This window comes from Bactrocera latifrons, unplaced genomic scaffold (assembly GCF_001853355.1).
Source record: "Bactrocera latifrons isolate USDA-ARS-PBARC rearing strain unplaced genomic scaffold, ASM185335v1 scaffold_189, whole genome shotgun sequence".
NCBI lineage: Eukaryota > Metazoa > Arthropoda > Insecta > Diptera > Tephritidae > Bactrocera > Bactrocera latifrons.
In genome coordinates, this window is record NW_017535396.1 from 189,283 (window position 1) to 210,662 (window position 21,380).

Consider the following 21,380-nt stretch of genomic DNA (forward strand, 5'->3'; position numbering starts at 1 on the left):
GTGAAATCGGTTCACAACCACGCCTGAAATCTCGATTATCACTTTATCATCGAGARTATAAAATGTTCGGTGACACCCGAACTTAGCCCTTCCTTACTTGTTATACAGAATGTTATATYTAATTGATAGCTATTTACCTCAATTATGGAATTGCGATTAAGATTTATCGAAAATGCAATAATGAATTAATATTACCTATAAACAAAGTAGTTTGAATCAATAATATCATTCATAATTTAAAAGAATACATACTAATCCAACTACCACAAAATATTTCTCCAATAAAACTGCGTTACAACAAATAACTGAAAAATTATAAGCAAAGCAATTTTGTGTACAAAATCTTGTAATGAAAAATTGCATTCCAAATAATGCGCATACCGTGACGTTGGCRCATTAATTGCTCAACGGAAAAACTATGTATCACGGGATCACACACACACATAATTTTCCGTTAATAATTAAATAAAAATCAGAATATTTTTCAATGAATTCCTTATGGTTTATTGTGCGAATGAAAATAGTTGAATGAGAAGCGATTTCTGCTTAATACCAAATCATGTGCAAAAACGCACATATTTTGTTCCCGGAACATTGATGGCCTGTGTGATGCCCTGGGTGATGCCACCAACGCAATACCGGTGCTCTGGTGATAATTAGCACCGATTAGTATATTAGCGGTCATAAACAATGAGTGCGCTACAATTGTGGGCTAATATTTATTTATTTTATGGTACGGTAACGGCACGCAGCATAGACATTCCAAAAATACCAAACGCGGAGTGCAGAATAACAAATCGCTACTCACAAGGCAGGTGTAAAATATTTCCCAAAAAAAGTTGGTGAAAAGTAAATAAAGATACAGGCGAACGAGCGCGCAAATTTACGCCAGTGTTGAAAGTGAAAATCATTTTGAAAAACGCAAAAAATAAAAAAATTAATTGTATATGTGTACTTATGTATTTGTATATTTTTAAGATATAAATTTATTTTGCTGGGTGCAAAAAATTACCCTTCCTCATTTGTTGTCAATAAACAACACTCAACAGCTATTCAAAAGTGAAAACGATTTAAAAATAAACTCAAAATACACCAACTACATAAATAGTGATAACATAGACACCTAAAAACAAACCCGCGCATACATGCATATACAARAAAACCATAATATTAATTTGCAATAAATTCGCGTAAACGCTCAACGCTTGAACGTAAAATTGTTACGGCTATGCCACGCACCACGCAACGCGTCTGGCAGAAATTATTCGAATTTCATTGGATTTTAAAATATTTTTTGTTGAAATTTTTAATTTTATAACATTTTTTTATTTTTAATTATTTTTTCTTTGCAAAATAATTTTGTTTGGAAAATTTTCCTTTTCATATTCTGGCTATGGCAGCTGGCGGGAAACATTTSCAATGTGCAATTAAATGAAATTATATGCAATCGCCAAAAAGATTTAGGCAGTAAGTTATGCGCGTTCGAGGGTCATTTGCGCATTTCAGTTGCGAAAAATTCTGCATCAACATTGCAATTAGGCGTATTTTTAAGTGTAGTGTGGGTGCTCCATATATACAGACATAAATTTCGCATTTCAAACGGCCTTCCAACTGCATACTTACGTATATTTGTACACATGTATGCAGCTGTGCAGCAATCCCCAGCATGAATGTGTAGTTTATTTTCAGCTCACTTATTAATCGCAAATTTTATGAAAATTTTATTGAGGCATCAATATTTGTGTTTTTTTTTCAATAATGTTGCAAATGCGGTAATGTTTTTCGAATTCTTTCATTTCAAATATTCAAAGTAAAAAATTATTATTATTTTTTATATTCAAAAGCTTAAATAATTCTACTTCAGAGCATGAATTTCAGATTRCCTTAAAAAGTGCAATTCAAATTTTACCACTCCTTTTTGTATACATATATAGAATATAGGTWAAAATCTAAAAAAAAATTTGTAACAGATCTTCTTCTCAAAAAATTGGCACGTGACCACCATACCCACAATATCAACCCTACTAGCAACCTAAAACCAAAAAAAAATTGTTTCGAATTTGTCAAAAATAGTAAAAATTTAAATTGTGGGTTATGGATAGTTCCAGACAAGTCTATGATGAGCATTCACTAAAAATTTCATGTATATCGGCCCAGTATAGCTTGAGAAATTATAGCTATCGTAATGAACTATATGAAAATAAAAATGCCTAAATATATCTTCCAAAATAATTTGTATTGGAAAAATCATTTTGTAGAATATTTCTAAACTAGARTACCCCTTTAAATATGTAACTGAATTTCATATAGAAAGATTTTTTTAACGGGGGCCGGGTAAGGTTTTAAAGGCAAAAAAATTATATATTTATGTTTTTTTTGCGCCGACATGAGTAATAAAATTTTATTAAATTTATTGACATATTACTCGTATTGTACAATTTTATTATTGTACAACTTTTGAAGTATCTAATATATATTTATAACTAAAAGTATTCGATGTAGCTCTTTCACCCCAGAGCAGGGTATATTAAATTTATCACGAAGTTTGTAACACCCAGGTCAAAACGTCGAAGAACTTACAAAGTATTTGACGTGAAAGTTTTTGAGATGTCGATCTGAAGTTTTGCATATGTCCTTTTCTCCGCAAGAAACAATTTATTTCTGGGAACCGTCGGTAACTGATCGATCATAATCAAGTTCGTGTAACGAATCTTGCTTTTGACTCGAAAGTATAATCTTTATCCAATACAGCTTCGATGTAGCCTAATTTTTATACCCTGAACAGGGTATATTAAGTTTGTCACGAAGTTTGTAACACCCAGAAGGAAGTGTCGGAGACCCTATATAGTATATATATATAAATTATCAGTATGTTGAGCTAAGTCGATTTAGCCATGTCAGTCTGTCCGTCTGTATATACATATAACTAGTCCCTCAGTTTTAAAGATATCGTTTTGAAAATTTTCAAACTTAATTTTTTCTTCAAGAAGCTGCTCATTTGTCGAAACTGCCGATATCGGGCCACTATAACATATAGCTGCGATACAAATTGAACGATCGGAATCAAGTTTTTGTATTGGAAAACTTTCACATTTGACAAGATATATTCACGAAATTTTGTACAGATTATTTTCTAAGGCAGCAATGTAATATCCGAAGAAATTGTTCAGATCGGTTAACCATAGCATATAGCTTCCATATAAACTGAACACATAGCTACTAAAAGAAATGCACCTATGAAGGGTATATTAGCTTCGCTGCAGCCGAAGTTAAGATTTTTTCTTTTTTTTTTTACGCCAAATTTACCTTTTTTATTAACAAATAATAAGTTTATAGCCATAAGGTCGTTGATGTTCGCTTAAGCGTAAAGAAATTCCCGGTATTATATTGATAACTTCCAAATTTCCCAGAATTGCCTGCCAAAGCAGATGATGCAATACAATCAACAACACATTATCTACTTAATTATTATACAAGCCCATGTGTATATGTATGCATGTATGGCTTTGAAAACTAACAATTCAGCAATCATAGTCTGACGCCTAGTATTTGCAGTTGTTTATCAATGTGTATCTATATACTATACATATATRCAAACATACATAGTTACTTATGTACATAATAGTCTGGAAATTAGTCACATTTATTGACACATCATTTTTTCGTTATGCCTCCACGCTGTTTCAATGCATAATTTGTCACTTTCGTAATCAGAAAATTTWAATTTTATAACTTATTCAAGTCACTGTAAGCTTGCACTGGTCGCTTCTTCCTTTACGACGGACAAGTTACTTACCCACTTATAGTTKTAACATTTCATTATGTATTCCTATTCAATTTCCTCGAACATTTCAACTGTCATAAATGTGTTTTTTTTACACATGCACACACCCACGCTTAACGATTATTCGTGACGTAAATTGCATTAGCTTTTAGCATTTCAAAATTCCCAAACCTGTTTCTTGTTACTATAGGCATCAAGAAAACCCCATTTACCTGCACGATCGGTAAGACCTGGGCACGACTTCGTCTACCCTGACGTTTCAGCGATTCGTCATTCATTTTTCTGTTCTGTTTTCAATAGATGTTTCTGCCATCAACTGCTATTGAAATGTACTATGTAAGTTTGTATGTATATCACTGGCACTGCATAATGTCGCCTGACACCTTCCGCCACCTGCACGGGGCCTAACATCTGAATGTCAAGAAAACAAAACTCTCTGCTATGCACATATGTAAAAAGTATGTTCTAGGCCTTTGTATGTATGTATATATATTGTGTGTGTTTGACACATATGGGAACCTAAATTTCACTGTCACGATAACCAAGTAATTGAGAAAATATTTTCCATAATTCGTTTGTAGTCAATGAAAAATGAGCAATGCRCATTTATTTATTTAGTTTGTTATTTGTTGATTTAGATAAGCTTTGCTTTGATATGAATGAACTGGACGCTATTTGCATATATTATTTTCGTATGTATGTATAATGAAGTTTTTACACGTTCGTTCTATTTTTAAAAATCGCCTAACATGGTTACGACCGAGGAACTTTAAACTGTTAGATTTCGATCACAAGTTTTTATATTCTACTATGAATATTTTCAAAATGACAAACAGATCGTCGTCACGCCATTGTTGGAAAAATTTAGAACTTTAAAAACTAACGATGCGTTACATATTCAAACCTTCATTCAAAATGTTTTGAGTGAATGGCTATTGGACAGTGTCCAATAAGAACCCCTAATTGAGACAAAATAAACTATGCTAAGGGCAAGTATTTCAGCAACTGCAGCCAACAATAACGCTAAGATGCGGCACCCAAACGAGTCTGATGATAAAGTAGCTTGACGCTTTTTCCAGTGCGTATAAACATTTCTTGACTCACTTTAGGCGCACAGTCAGCAAGCTAAGCGCTAGGATTGCCTCTCTGCTGTCGGAATGAATGCTAACCTTCCTGAAAAAGACTGCAGTTCATAGAGGGACGTCTACCRCCACCTTAATAGCAGCCACTTTAGCTTGAAAAACACTATAGCCGTCCTGTAGCCTGAAACTAGGATTAACGGAGAGAWAACTCCCCACAAACCTTCCCACTTAGCTTCGACTTATTCACGAAAAATAATTTAATTCAGGTTGGAAAGATCGAATTTTTTACCACCTCATAAAGAAGTAATCCTTGATTGTGCGATTCTGTTTTTTTTTTTTTAACCAGTTCACTTTTTATATAAATGTATTTATTCGGCAGTTTAGCATCCTAATGGAGCCGTCTTAAAGATTTTTGAAAATAATTATATTATATATATACTACTGTGAGCAAAAAATAGTAAGATTTTTTAATTTAAATTTCGCGCGAAAACCCATTCGTCAAAATAATTTTTCTGGGTTGGTATGACTGTGTCAAATGTCACATCGTTGACGACGAACCACATCCAGGGCGGCCATCAACATCAACAGATGATCAGTACTTTAATAAAATTAAAAAAAAATTGATACTTTAGAATCGATTAGTCAGAGGTCTTACTGGCATCATTGGAATATCGAAATTATTGCTGGCGATGATTATTGGTTATTGGCGATGATTATGGATGGTAGATTCGTGTAACTTTTGACTATTCAGTAAACCCAAAAGCCCGCTACGCGGAAACCTTTTTAAGTCAATTAAAGACATTAAACGTGAATTGCTACGCGCGAAATTTCGAAAATAGACTTTAACAAGATTGGATAAAACGTCGGCACAAGTCTTTTGGGACCAAGGGGTATTACATTGAGGGGGACGACATAAATTTTGAAGAGTAAATTAAAGATTTTAAAACAACGAACAAGGTCTTACTATTTTTTGCTCCTAGTAGTAAGCATAGCAATACATAAAATGATCTACATTTGTCTAAACTTTCCAGTTGTATCAATCGCTGCTACTCAGCTGCCCTTCTCAGAATTGCGCGGTCTTTTTCCGTTGAAGAATTTTTCCAAATTGCTAAATTTTCATTCATAGAATAGCAATAAACGAAAATTCATTGAATCCATACATATTGAAAATTTGTTTTAACGATAATTTGCATCTTTTGTTATACATTTCGGAATAATAATTCAATTATGCATAATTTTTGGAGAATGTAAATACAGACAGCTGTTCGCTTGCGTTCCAACYGCTGTCGAACATTGTTGTAGCAGCAGGGGATTAAATTAGAAAATTAAAGGGTAAAGTTRCTATTAAGGCCCAACTGGATCTATTAATTCGTTGATTTCTATTATATTGTTACCAAGTCATATATCAAGCAAGGTATACGCCARATTGTGATAAAATATCAAAGCAATTTTCTTTCTTATAAATATTCAAAATGAGACAAAATCCTTGATTTAACGCATTCATGATTTAAATTCATATGGCACCAGTATGACTAAGTTCTGAGGTGACAAATAAATACGATCGGTAAAGATCGTGTTGAAAAGCACGTTTGCTCTCCTCTAAAAATGCTGCTATACATTCAATATGGTTGAAATGAACTTAAAACTGCAGTTTATGCAAATCACGTATCCCTAGCGGGTGTGTACCATACACATACGTAGTATATGTGCACAAGATTAAAGTCTTACGAATATAGGGGTTTTCAATAAGAGCGCTACAAAAGAAACATTCGATGCCATTATGTATAGAACTCGATTGCTTTCTTTTTTTACATGGCCACCACAGGCACGCTTGAAGAAGTCCAGACGCAGAACCCAATTTTCGACTGTTTATAAGCACAAATCGGCCGATACTGCTTCAATTTTACGTTCAATCGTTCTTCCATCCTCACTGTTTTGTTGGCATAGACCATAGACTTGACGTAACCCCATAGGAAATAGTCTAAAGGCGTCAAATCGCACGACCGAGGCGGCCAATTGACTGAGCCATTTCGTAACACGTTCACCAAACTTGGTTTCCAATAAATCGATTGTGACATTGGTTATGTAGCTTGTAGGGTCGTCCTGTTAGAACCACATGTTGTCCAAGTCTATATCATTGAATTCGGGACAAGAATATTCGGTTATCATTGAGCGGTAACGATTCCCATTAACAATAACGTGCCGGTCTTGGTTTTTACGGCTAAATAACGCCGCCGGCTCACAAACCGCACCAAACCGAATTTTTATAGGGATGTAATGGTGACTCATGGAGTACGTACGARTGTACTTTCACTGGAATAAAGAATTACATTAATATCCCAAACAGTTTTTGTTGTATTTAAAAAAGAATATRTAGCGMTGTTATTGAAAAYCCCRCTCTTAAAGTTGAGCCGACTACAAATTTCGGTGTTAATTTTAATAATTTCGACTMGTGGCTGGATCGTATATCCTKCCATGATGAAATAGCAAAACTTACCGAAGAGAAATATTAAAAGAGCGGAAAAAAATATAGCATCGTTTGCTGTCCCTATCGATCTACTTTTGTARTGCCGTATTAAGAAACCCTCTAAAAGGGAAAAAATGTTTACTTTTCCTCTTGAGGACTTACACTTCTATGCCCGTATTCCAGTGTTATTCTTCTGATTTGCAACGTAATTCATTTGCAGACCAATTAACTTCTTGAGTATTGTTCTGTTTTTTTCTATCTAATTACGGCTAATATGAACATGATGACATAACGTTATACGCCATAACCTAGGCACTTATTGGAATTTATTGTAAATACTCGTACACAACTGCGGCGCCAATCTGCACCTGATTTCGGAGAAAGGTGTGAAGCAAACTTCTAGTGAGGAACGATCCAGTCGATCGATCTGTTGAGCTTTCGCGTTCATTAGGTTGGTAGGTCAGCGTGTGTAGATGCTASGGGGCAGGTAACCAGCCGGAGAATTTACTTAAATTGCTGTGCAGCCGCAAAGAATTCAGTTTAATGCTGGCGAGCAGTGCGTGCGTAACATAGCAAAACTTTGCAGAGCGGAAAACTGATAAAATCTAAAAAACTAAAATAATAACGGTGCGTTGAACGAATTTATTGCAAATTAAAAGTAATCCTATAGTTGCCACACCAACTAAAATAACAAAATAATTGAATTTTAATTCGCAAAACAGCCACAAAACCCACAATATAAACTATGTATGAGATAAATCAGCTTGAAGTTAAAAATGATGCATTTGAACACGGTAAACTGTGCAAAAATTTAGAGATCCTTTCGAAACGCGAGCCTAAAGCTTCAAAACACCAAAGACATAGCAAAAACGACGCATTCAACAACGCTACAAAAACAAAGAATAATAAAAAYTATATCAACTCTCAAGAAACAATAACAGAGAAATTAAAAAATAATAATAACAAACAACAACATCTAGAAAACGTGCAACAAACCCAAAAAGTAAACGAGAAACTTCTCAARCACACACCAACAACAAAGTCCAACAACATTGCCAATATGGTCGAACGCTTTGTGCAAACACTCAGTCAAATTAATGATTCGGCTATCTTCGATGCYAGCTTCGAGATCAAACATCTGCCGGAGACACCACAACGTCTGYTGCGGCATCGCTGTGTCACCGAAGTGGATCGTGAGAGCCTTGCACGCTTCGTACGTAACTTTGAGGCGCGCCAACAGCATCAACAWCAGCAGGTGCAGCAGCAAGATCAACAAGAACGGACACAAACACAGAATACGTGCCGCCGTAACAGCAGTAGCGCGCGCACAACACCAAAGAGTTCACCATATCTGTGTCGCAAAGCAAAAGCGCTCTACCAGAATGTCTTCAACGGCGGCAATACAAGTCAGCAAAGCAGTCGCAGCAATTCACCGTGGTTGCGCGGCGTCAACACGCCAGACACACAATCTACACACTCCGATYTGGGTTCGGCCGATAGTCAAACGCATTTAGATGAACTGGCTGCTGCAGAGCTAATGCCAGCRCCAAAGGAGCAAAAGTCTAAATGTTGCAGCCATTTTCAACGCTCACAATCCGAACGCTCCAGCTATCGTTCAGCGGTTAAAGTATTGCAGTTTTTCTCCGCCAAAAAGAAGTGCAAATCAAATAAAACGAAAGCAACGGTTGCTGCAACAACAGTTACGACGTCGTCACCGCTACCGCTACGCGCAACAGCGCTCGGCTGTCAACCGCTACCGCAATCCGATGTGGAAGACAATAWCGAAGACGACTACTACTTTGAAGGCGTACATGTTGAAGACTATGATGATAATGATGATGTGTTTGCTGATATAGCGGCAGCACAGAAAGAGCAGGAAGAACAGGATGAGCATGATGACGGTATTTCTTCGGCCAGCTCGAATATCACACAATCCAGCGGTCGCAGTCAGAATCACACACCAGACTCTTCATTTGRATTGCACTCGCCGCTTGTGCCCACCTTCAAGGTTACACCGCCACAGCACACCAAAGKTTGTCGGAATCCCGCTTATGAATTGGCGCGCTTCCTGCGCGGCTCCTTCCATGCCAAACGCGCCTCAGTTACGAAGTTACGGCGCTCCATCAGTGATCCAGATACATTTGAACAAATTGATTTTACGCAACCGCCGACGTGTCAACGCCGCAAAAACAGCAGCAACAGCAACAACCAAAMCATAAAAGGTGTCAAATCAGCGGAAATAGCGAGCTTAGCTGTCGTGTCAGCACAGACCATACGCGTGAGTCACATCTAACTACTCATCTACTTCTACTCCCACAATACCACTCTCCTGTACACACCCTTATACCCGTTATGCGCCATATACTGGTGTAGTGCATAGTATTGTTAAACTTTTAAGGTTTTACGACTTAGTTGTCAACTAAAATGGGTTGGAGGCGTGCACCAGAAGCCACAATGCCGTATTTCCCATTTTCCCGTACTCTCGCCAACATATGGACATAYATATTTGTTAATTTATTATTGGCGCATATCGGTTTACTCTACTATAATTAAGTGTGTTTTGTTGTAATTTGATAATAGGAAATATGAAATTTCTCAAATAACGGCATAAGTATGTATTCGTGTAACTATTATGCCACGCGACACGCCGCTCCATATGATGTCATACAGTCATTATTACATTTACATACATACATAAGAATGCGTGCATTGCTAGCTGCTTTTTCTGATATTGAGTTCACCTCAAATTTAATTTAGATGCGGCCGAAAATATTTTATTTTTAAAACAAATACTCTAGTAATTAAAATACCTTTAAGTGCATAAGTTTGTAAGCAAAGTGTAAGTGTGTTAGTCGTATGAGATTTATGAATTTCACAGAAATTTAAGCGTTTCTCTAGAATTGCTAAAATTTTAATATTCAAATAAACATTTGTTAAAATAATGAATACAACAACAGCTGTTCTCGATTCTTATAAATATTCGAGGTTTTTGAAATTCTTCGAAATACTCTCATATCATCGCAATACTTTTAGATCAACAGCAAGCGAGTAGTTTCTGCTTCCTTTAATAAACCATTTGGAGAAAACTTTTAGTACTTTGGCGCATGATTTCTCTTTGGCTAAGTGATGCATGGCATCCAGATAATTTATTAAAAGTGCTATGAATGTCGATTCTTACTATTTGAGAACTGCGTGATATCTCAGTAATGTAAACATTAAAATATTCCGTTTAAAATTATCGTTATGCACAAGCAAACATATCGATACTTCGTGTTATCGTTTTTCTTTTGTTTTACTCCACCCCATTTAACTACTTAATATTCCAAAGCAATGTGCTTTTTTCAACCACTTTCGATTCAAATAACGCGATATCTGACTTCCGAATTCGGCATGCAAGTCCAAATGTTTAGCGTTTCACACAAATTTGGCTTTAGTGAATTTCTTACTTGGGAGCTAACGCTTTTTGATTACAAATTTACTAAATAAGTATTATGTAAACGCGTGTCACAGGAAATTAAAAAAAATACAAGGTGCGTTCCAAAAAAAAGAAAAACAGCGACCCCTAGTGGCGCCACCTATACATCGGCTGGTGCGTTAAAATCTGCTATCTTTATCGATTGTCCAGTGAGAATTTCATGACATTTCATCTATTGGAAGTTAAGTTATTGCCCTTTAAGTGTCAGTATGCTTGTGTTATCGCTGCGAATATGAGTTTCGAATATGAGCTTCGAACAAAGAGCCAACAYTAAAYTTTGTTTTAAAATTGGTAAAACTTTTACCAAAACGKTTCAATTGACGAAATAAGTTTATGGCGATGATATGATTGCCTATCCCGTAGCAGAGTGCACGAGGAGTTTTAACGTTTTCAAAGTGGTCGTGAGGACAAAAATGACGATGTGGACCAATCAAAATCCGTGATCACCGGAAGTTCCATCGAAACAGTGCGTGAGTTCATCAAAAATCAGGTGAAATCATCATTGAAATTCATGGAAATGGAATTAAACATTTCCAAAACATCGATTTTTCGCATTTTGAYCGAACATTTAGGCTTACGAAAAGTGTGTGCACGGTTTGTTGCGCACAAATTGAATGACGATCAAAAATTGCTCAGAATCCAACATTCGAAGARCGACTATTTGACCAAAAATCACATATTAACCATTAAACACTCTGCGTATTCACCTGATATGGCACCGTGCGACTTCTTCCTTTTCGGAGAAATGCATTTTCCCATGAAAGGAAAACGTTATGCAGACGTAGAGGCCATTCAAAAGGCTTGCACCGCCCGGGCGTCAGTATGCCCATACCGGCCAACGAGTTAAACACTCGTTCGACATGCTTTTGGATAGTGCAAAAAGCTGCATTGAAGCAGAAGAAGACTATTTTGAATAAAATAAATTGATTTTGCCGAAAAAACCATAATTATAATTTAAAAATTTTTCTTCAAATTCTATATCGTCCCTCTCAAAGTGACCCCAATACACTTGTGTCAACGTTTCTGCCAATCCTCGAACAGTTGTTAAAGTCATTTTCCGGAATAGCCTACAATGCGTTTAGTGATCGCAATCGTTTGAGTTTGTTAAAAGCCAGAGGTCACACTGAGCTATATCAGGCGAATAGAGTGGTTGCGGAACGAAATTGGTCGAAATTTGTTTGAAAAATTCACGAAGAATCAGTGCAATATACGATAGTGCATTATCGTGGTGCAAAAAGCAAGAGCTAACGGCCTCTTTTTACGGAAAGCTCTGCGCAAATGACGCATAACACTCAAATAGCTATCCTTGTTGACAGTTTGGACGGTCGGAAGCAATGCGCAGTACACCACACCTCGATAATCGAAGAAAACTGTCAACATAACCATTATTTTTGAACTRCTTAGGCGCGTTTTTTCAGCTTCGGCTCACCTTTRTCACGCTATTCGGCCGATTGATCGATTGTTTCCGGGTCSTAAGCATATATCCAAGACTMATCGCCAGTGGTAATACATTTAGATGCATCCTGRTGGTAGGAARGCATTGTTTCACACACGTTAACGCGACGCTGTTTTTCGAAAARATTGATTGAGTTTGGAACCAATCGWGCTTTCACTTTTCTCAGKTCCAAATGATCTTTCAAAATGGTTTTCWCTAATCTTTGACCTAATGCCCTATTCCAAGGATATCACTAAAACCTTTGACTATGAATCGTCGATTCTCAARCACCAATTTATTTTATTGACGTRTTGATCATTAGTTGATGTTGATGGCCGTTCTGGACGTGGTTCGTCGTCAACGCATTTTCAATCATTTTATGTACTTCAGAAAGACAAGCGTTTACTAAACACTAGTGMTTATTTTGATGTGACATTTGRCACAGATGTCACTGACAGYCATAGAGCCTAGAAAAAARTATTTACAACGAATGTGTTGTTGCGCGAAAYTTAAATTAAAAAGTCTTACTATTATTTGCTCACTGTAGTACAKTGTGATCGGTCRAAATGAATTTACACATTCGAAATTACCATAATTTTTTTGTTTGTTGTGCTTTTTTGTAGTAGTTGCTTATTTTATTTTATCGCAGCCAAATGCCTGCTAAACTGTGTTTATAATTTTTATTAATATTTTCAWATATTCATAAACCTTTCCCCCTTTAAGTCGCATGCCTTGCACTTGAATTCCTCTTAATTAATTTTATTGTCATCTCAATTGTAAACACAACTCTGATAAGATCTTGGCAAATCAATTAGTGGGAATTGCATTTATTGCGCTATTCTCCTATTGCAATATGCTTTTACGACATTCATTATTTTATTATTTTTAATTTAGTTCTTCATATGTGGTTCGCATGCCCAGTGCTATTTCTGTTAATTGAAATCCATTTATTTTTAATTTTCCTACATTGGATTATTGTTTTCAYTGCTCAAATAATATATAGATATATGTATAAATATTTACTTTTTCATTTCCTTTGGCTTGGTAAATAATTAATTTGTTATTAGCTTTCCGATCCTTAATCAAAAAATATAAAAATCAATAACAGAGCAGAGTAATGAGCTTTCTGTATTGAAAGGACACCCTGGTTTAAAGAAATTTCAACTTGTGCGACCATTAACGCCATAGCCAAAAAAAATTAAATATAATTAAAATTTGAAGTAAAAATTAATTTCAACTACATTCCTCTTAGCAACTACATGTAATCACCAGCATCCAAAAAACTATTTTTGCTAGTTCTGTCTAGCCGYGATTTTTCATTACTTAACGCGGAAAATAGTGGGTAGTCGAAAAAATCTTTTCGTATTTCTAATCAAACTTCAACTTATTTTTTAAGTTACTAATTAACYAAATATGTGTCATTTTGGTCGACCACTTTTTCCATTAGAGACATTATTCCATCAGTGTAAAWCTTTTCTGGTCTCTCGGCGAAAAACTGTGACAAGTAATTTTCACRGGTTCTCTTGAAGACAACTTTATTCCATTAAGGGAGTTKTGCAYTGACCAAAACTAAGAATAGTTCGATTGTGCAAGGTCARGGCTACTTCCCAGCCAAGCTCTCTCAATTTTTGCCTAGTTATCACAGACCCAACATCAATGTGTGTGGTCTAGCGTTGTCCTGATTTGTCCCTTTTGTTAATCAGTTCTAGTCATTTTTTTCGATTKCTTTCTTCAATTTCATCAGTCGTTCGACCAGGCTGGTGCAGCTCATAGTGGGTGATTCCTTTCCTATCCTGCCACGCTGGGACCATGATCACATTATTGTCGTATTTGATMYACTTTTCGTCTCCTGTTACCATTCGCTTCAGAAAGGGCTCGATTTCATTTTGTTTCAGCAAAGAATCGCAAATGTTAATTCGGTCCATTAAACTTTCACAGAAAATTTCGTSTGGTACCCAACCATCGAGTTTCTTTTTGTAGCCAGCCTTTTTTTAAATGGTTCAAAACCGTCCGATGATGAATTTTAAGTCCCTRGCGATGTCATRRCTACTTATGTGACAGTCCTGGTTAATCCTTTCCATAATTTYTTCGACTTTTTCAACGATAGGTCGACCTGAGAGAGGTGCATGTTTCACATCCAAATTTCTAGAACGGAAGCGAGGTTTTTGTGTTACACGAACTAATATAGCATCGTCTTCGTAAACATCACAAATTTCTTTGGTGGCTTATGTTGCATTCTTTCYTTTTTTATACAAAAATTTCAAAATATAGCGAATTTCTTCATTATTTTCACTAATTTTTTAACAGCTGTAACTTTTTTCAACGTCCCCGAATTTGATTATATGGTAAAACACAATGTGAAATATACAACTGCAACGTAAAAAACAAGATTTCCATACATGGATTTGATTTGTAACGATCACTTTATTTGACAGCCATATCCGGTAGTGGTACGTTATGGACACTGCCGGCGGAAGAGCAATATCTTGGRTAGAAAARTSCTTATGCAAAATTTCAGATCRAWATTTCGAAAACTGAGAGAGTRCTTTGCGTAGATAGACGAACATGCCTAAATGTATGTTACAAACTTCGTTGCAAATTTAATAYACCCTGCTCATCCYAAGCRTAAATATCAAAATAAAATTATAAATAAGTAAAACAATAAACAGAGCGTCTGGTCACATAAATCCACCCACACACGCGCTTACATATAAGTAAATACAGTACAACATATGCATATGCCTAAGAATTATCTTTCTACTACGCGCTCATATGTATATCTCCATCTGCAAGTAATCACGCGCATAAATAAAGGCGGCAGCCGGCAAAAAGTGCAACATTTTTAAACTACATAAAGCACCGTAAAAGGGGCACATTCTCACAAACATATTTATGTATATGTTTACTTGTCTCTCAATTATCAGCTGAACTTCCATGTGATCGTTAATAAGTAATAAAATGATATAAAATTAAAAAGAGACATGTTCGACGACAAAAGAGCACATAGATAAACAACAGTAACACAACGCTACTCAAAACCATAAAAAGAGAAATACTAAGAGAATTTTAGCAAGATATAGTTTTCCTAAGAGAGGGTATACGCTCTTAGTTTGACTGCCATATGAAAAGCAATAAAAATGCACAAAAAGTTAAAGACACATTTTAMAAATAATTTTTATTGTTTTAATGCTGATTTCATTTTTAAGAGTCCTTCATCAACTGCTACTATACACATAGTTAAAGTTTTTTATTTTTCGATTTTGTAAAGTTAATTTATAAAATTGKCAGCTACAACTTGCAATATATCAAAGCAATTAAGATATATTAATTATCAAATCATGTCAGTTTACGCTCTTTATAAGAGAGTGTATTTTTCYCATCTTATTTACATTAAAATTTGCGAGGGTGGACCAAATAACTACCAAAACAAAGTATCGCTATCTTCTTTTATTACATCCTACTAATACATACTACGATTTGAGGTCGCGTAAAGAAAGAAGAGAACAGTTTTTGGGGTTGAAAAGGATTGAAGACAGGTTATCTGTATTTCCAACAAAACTAAGAGTTCTGAAGAAAAAAATTATGTGGAAATATTGAAGGTAATGAAAAAATTTTGAAAATTTTGTTTATAAACTTTTTTCACGTAACCTCAAAATTTTTGGAAAATTTTCAAATAATAAAGTTTTGGGTTTTTTATTTTCAAAATAGAGTAGAGWTTTCAATAAACAAAARSCATGCTGATTTAAAAAAAATTTMAAATTTTGACGTAACAATTTTGGATTGAAAAATAAATTTCGTRAAAGAAAAACAATTTTTGTACAAGATGATAATAAAAAATCCAAAAACTTTATTATTTAAGTTTTTTACCTAAATTTTGATAGTATTCGTAGAAAGCCTAGATATAAAAAGTTTTGCTGGAAAAGCGTTAAACTGTTTTTAACCCTTAAAAATTTAACCACGCCCCTCTCCTTCCTTTTCCCGATCTTAGATCGCCAGAAAATTATTTTTCCTTTAATGTTTGTTATATTATTTTTCATTTCCCTTGCATCCAACATCGTGTTTTTATTTTTTATTTTTAGTAATTAAAAAATAATTCATATTTCAATAATTGAAAATATTTTGTTTAGAAACCCATATACATATATTATATTTACTTTTCTATATTTATTATACACCTACAATGAAATATTGMTTCCACACTTGATGCTCCTCTCATTTTCAACATGACTCTCCGGCTCAACATGTTGCAAGAGCGTTTCTCATAGTTAACTGAGTAACTATCTGTGCCTCTTTAATATATATTTTCCATATTTATTTTCTAAAACATTTTACTCATACTTCTGCCGCAGCTTATTCATTCTGCAATTGTTTTGCTTTGCTTCTGTTTTTATTTTTGGCTTTTCTTTTGCATTTGTTTACTTTTCCAACTCACTTTTGGAGCGCACAGCTGGCAAATACAAAAGATTGACTTTACTTACTTACTGGCTTATGCGTGGCGAGTTTATTTGTGAAGTCAACCAGCCAGTCAGTTATCGCCCGGCAGTTGGGTTTCGTTCGGTCTCCTACTCGCTCGCCAAGTCAGCTTTGTTATTTGGTCGTCGACGTTATTAAAAGTGCGGCTCGCAGTGTGCTACGTCAAGTGGAACCGTTCCACAGTGTATGGGAGTATATACAAATAGTGCATACATATTTACGACACGTACTACGAGCACTACTAGTGCGCTATACCGCAACGCTTATTTTATGATTTTCATATTTTTTCAGTTGAATATGAACTGCTGGCTCTTTTAATATTGTTTTAATTGTTTTTCCTTGCAATTTGTGTTTYGCTGTCGTTATTTGTCGTTGCTTGTCGACTATAATATTTTATCACTGCTGAAAGAGAAAAATATTGTTTTTATTTGTTAAACAAAAAAATCATATAAATAGTGCTTGATTATTAAAAAATTTATAAGTGAAGATAAACAAAAAAATCGGCTCTTCTGAGAATTCRCTGGTACGTGCAAATTATGATTAAATCGCAAAATATAATGAAATGCTTGTATGCTATTAAATTTACATAAGCAAAAAAATTTAAATATTTAGTTTGTATTTTTCTTTTTTTTTAATTATTTTTTTAGTGTTTCAAAACTTAAATTCTAAATTAAATCTGCTGAAAAAAATAAATATAAAGTATAAGTCACGAAATGCCACAGAAATCACACAAATTTATTTTTTCTTTTTTTTAATTTCCAAAAAAGAATAAATTAATAAGTTTTTAAATGTGGTTTATGACACGTCTCCGGTTTTTAGTCGTTTGCAACCATATTTTTTGAGACTTGCAATTTTACTCACTTTTTATAAGAAATTTTATTTTATTATTTTATTAAATTAAAATAATGGCATTAATGTGACATTGAAACGAATTATGAAAATTACGTATTTTACCAGTTCATCTGCGTTTTTTTTATTTAAAAAAAAATATTCTAAAATTCGAATATAAATTTTAAAAGTTCTTGTATAAACTATTTTATTACGGTTTTGTAGTGCAGGCCGCCACCGAAATTACCGAGTTCGTACATTCTAAAATGACCTGAGTAACGCTAATTTCGTTCGGAACCTTGGGCCAGTGGTTGCGAAATTCTGCCTACTGAGTATGCTGGGGTGACATTCAGCAGAAATGCCTAGTGAACTAATGGTGCAATTGCCTCCGTCCGATTAAAACATGGCAGGCCTCGGAGTACGAAATCTTAAAAKAGAGGTATCTGCGGGACTTAATACGACAAGACACTACCGAGTTGAGGCACTATACCCCTTATTGAGTAAGCCACTTCTTGTTAACCATTTGCTTGTGGTTGTGCCAATGGTCTCGGTAGGCGAATTCATGGGTATCAGCATTTACTTGGCACTGATCAAATCGTTTTCAACTTATTTCTAAGAAGCCCACAATAACAATAACAATCCATATGCAATACTGAGAAATAAAGAAAAGTTCATTGTTTATTTATTTTACAATATTTATTCCATGAGTAGTTATTTACTTATTAAATACATGAATTGCATTACGATGCTTCCAACTTGCAGTTCTTGAAACGCAGAAAGAATGTAATGAAGAACTAAATAGACACGGTCCTTAAGTTAACTGCTTATTCACGTCAATCGTCAATGACTTTTAACAGCGGCATCAAACGGTGTCGACAAAATTCTTACATACAAATGTAAATGGGTTGATGTGCGTTAACGACGATCCCCCACAGTCATTGAGGCATTCAGTCAGTTTAGTAGTCAGTCAGTCATCAATTCTCATAAAGATTTTGCGTAACGCTCATTTTGTATTTCATCAGCGTGCGAAACATTTAAATACACAAAAACACTGAAATAAGTAATAAGTAATAAAAATAAAAAAAAACAACTAAATGTACACATATCTACACAAATGCACGCATGCATATGTAAATATGCCACTCAAATCCTCAATAGTCTGGGAAATAAAAAAGAAATTAGCGACAGGCAACCGGCAGCCGGCAAATAGCCTGTCCTCCAAGGTAGGAGCGGTTCAKCAGTATCTACATTCATACATATAATATATGCATGTATAGCTAAGCCTTGCTTTGCCTTGCCCTTGTCGCCGTTTTGGCGTTTAAGGGAGCATGTATGTGTYATTCTCGCACAAAGKCGCGGGTGTATGATCTCAGCTAAACCTTTTCCAAATTGACCGTTACTTAAGTAATATTGCATCTGTATRTACATACATATGTACATATTTCTATTTATAAATTATTATAGTCATTGAAAAATTTGTTTGAATATATTGTGTAATCGAAAAAGTCTTTTCGTATTTCTAATCAAACTTCAAATTATTTTTTTATATTTATACTAATAAATAAATAAACAAATATGTACCATTTTGGTCGACGACTTTTTGCCATTTTTCAGCTAGAGAGATTATTCCATGTATGTAGATTTTTAGTAGGTAATTATTTTAGTTATTGAGTGTAGATAATTATAGGAGTATGGTTGCCAAAAGTAATTCCACCGTTTGTGAAATATTTTTTCACATTATGGTATTTTCTTCACAAATCTTTCAGATTTTTTTTTATAAAACATTGAAATTGCAAAGAGATCCCTCAAATTGGATTTTGTTAAAGATACCAAACCTATGAATTTTGTAAAAAAAAAAATAGCATAGTGAAATTTTATACGAAGCGGTGTCAATCATCCTTCGAAAACAAAGAGTGTCGTATCGGGCTTTTTGTATACAAAAGTTTTTATCTTTTTATGTGTTTTTCAACTATGTATATTTGTTAATGAAAAGTGAAAATATGAGAGCGATCCGTCAACTAGTTTGTTTCTAACAGCTGCTTAAGTCGGTACACATTAGTAGTGCGTTGCTCTTTTTGCAATGGATAAAAATATAGAATAAAGAATTTGTCTCATATTTTGTATTTGTAACCGAATTTCGTGTGCGGAATCATTACGAATGATGATCAATACGGTGATTCATTTTTATCAAAAACGCAAGTCTGCGAGTAGTACAAAGTCTTCAAAGAAGGTCGAGAGATCGTTGAAGACATGCCTCGTTCACAACGATCTTCGACATCTGCAACTGATGAAAATATTAAAAAAATGTAATTGTATGGTGCTTGAAAATCGTGTTAGAGAGATCACAAGCGACGACCTGTACGACTTTCGACCTCTTCAACTGATGAAAATATTCAATTTAGAGAGATGGCAAAAGAGCTCGTCATCTCTCGAGAGTCCTTTCGAATGATTTTAGTGGATATTTTGGATATGAAACGCGTTCTTGCTCGACTCGTGCCGATAAAGCTGAAGTTTTTTTCAAAAAGAGTCCCGTAAACAGGTCACTTTAAATAYGCTTGATCGTGCGAATTCCGATTCCATACACATGGAGCAAATATAACTGCCGCTGGGACATAGAGTTATGACTTTGACATGAAATTACCTCTTTGCATATTCCTATGTACATATATTTAAAGAACATGTCACATGTCCTTATAACACGCAAAATGACGACAATTTATTGTTCAGAAAGCAAAACCAAGAAATAAATACCTTAATGGAAGGGACTAAGATTAATTGTAGAGTRTACATAAATACAAGACTTTACTTATATCTAAAATTTGACGCTCAGTGCTTCTTTAGAAAATATTTTCCAACAAATACTACAAACTGCAACCCTTTCACAAATTTCACCTATTTTTCAACCACACTGCTGATCTAAATAACAGTTTTAACACTCGAAAGCACAGTAAACCCTTAAAGTTAGTCTTCTAAATATTTATTATATTATTTTAAGAAGCATTGTTTTTCCACTGCTTGTAGTGTATTACATGAGCTTTAAAGTTAATTAAAGTACCTACATTATGTATTTAAAGATATAGAGTACAATAGCAGTTTGTCGCTTGGCTCAAATTACAGCATAATAGCAGCCGCTGTTGGACTGTCATCTTGGCACAAAGCCGGCATATCGGTTAGCAAAACCACACAAGAAAGGTGTTAAAGCATAGCATAAAATACTTTGACTTGGCAAACACATATACCTACTATCTGCATAAATATGTACATATGTATGTAAAGAGGCAGAAATGCCGCTTCACTTCACTACCGGTGCACATATTTTCCCAGCAATGTCGCATTTCCTTATTTCTCAGGCATTTTTTCTTCACCCAATAGCCACACACACACATTTACATATATATATGCATATTTCTTAAGCGCTTTGTTTCTGTTGGGCTTACTTGTTGCATATTGTCTAGCTTTTTAATACATTTTCAATTATTTATTATTGTCATTGTTATTGTATTTATATATAAAATCTTTTGGCCAGCTTGAAGCGTAAAACAACTTACCCACATTCACCCATACATACATATGTACATACAAGTACATTTCTTTGTTTTATAACACTCGTGCATTTACATGGGCTTCTTAGCAACTCTGCTTTGTGGCGTCGGATTACCGTCGAGCGCTGAGAACTGAAACCTTACAAACAACAAGTGTTTGATAACAAAACATTGTTGTGCAGAAATGTGCAGCGTACGTATTATGAAATATAAAAAATAAATAAAGTTACGAAATCGCACTTGATTCTGGATTGAATGGAATATAAAACAAGTAAGGAAGGGCTAAGTTCGGGT

The 21,380-nt window shown here is 34.7% G+C and overlaps 1 protein-coding gene across 3 annotated transcripts in view; it reads left to right on the forward strand.

The window, feature by feature from the left end:
- Nucleotides 1-21,380, forward strand: part of LOC108967458 (regulator of G-protein signaling loco) — a 52,157-nt gene that overhangs the window by 15,516 nt on the left and 15,261 nt on the right. The window contains exons 1-2 of one of the 3 annotated variants that reach the window (XM_018930880.1): nucleotides 7,917-9,023; nucleotides 9,063-9,611. The exons of 1 other annotated variant lie outside the window; for it this stretch is intronic. In XM_018930880.1, the coding sequence (XP_018786425.1) occupies nucleotides 8,079-9,023; nucleotides 9,063-9,611 (1,494 nt within the window). In that variant the 5' untranslated portion in view covers nucleotides 7,917-8,078. Of the gene's footprint in view, nucleotides 1-7,915; nucleotides 9,612-21,380 lie in introns of those variants that run through there. One more of the 3 variants, XM_018930879.1, reaches the window with a different exon arrangement.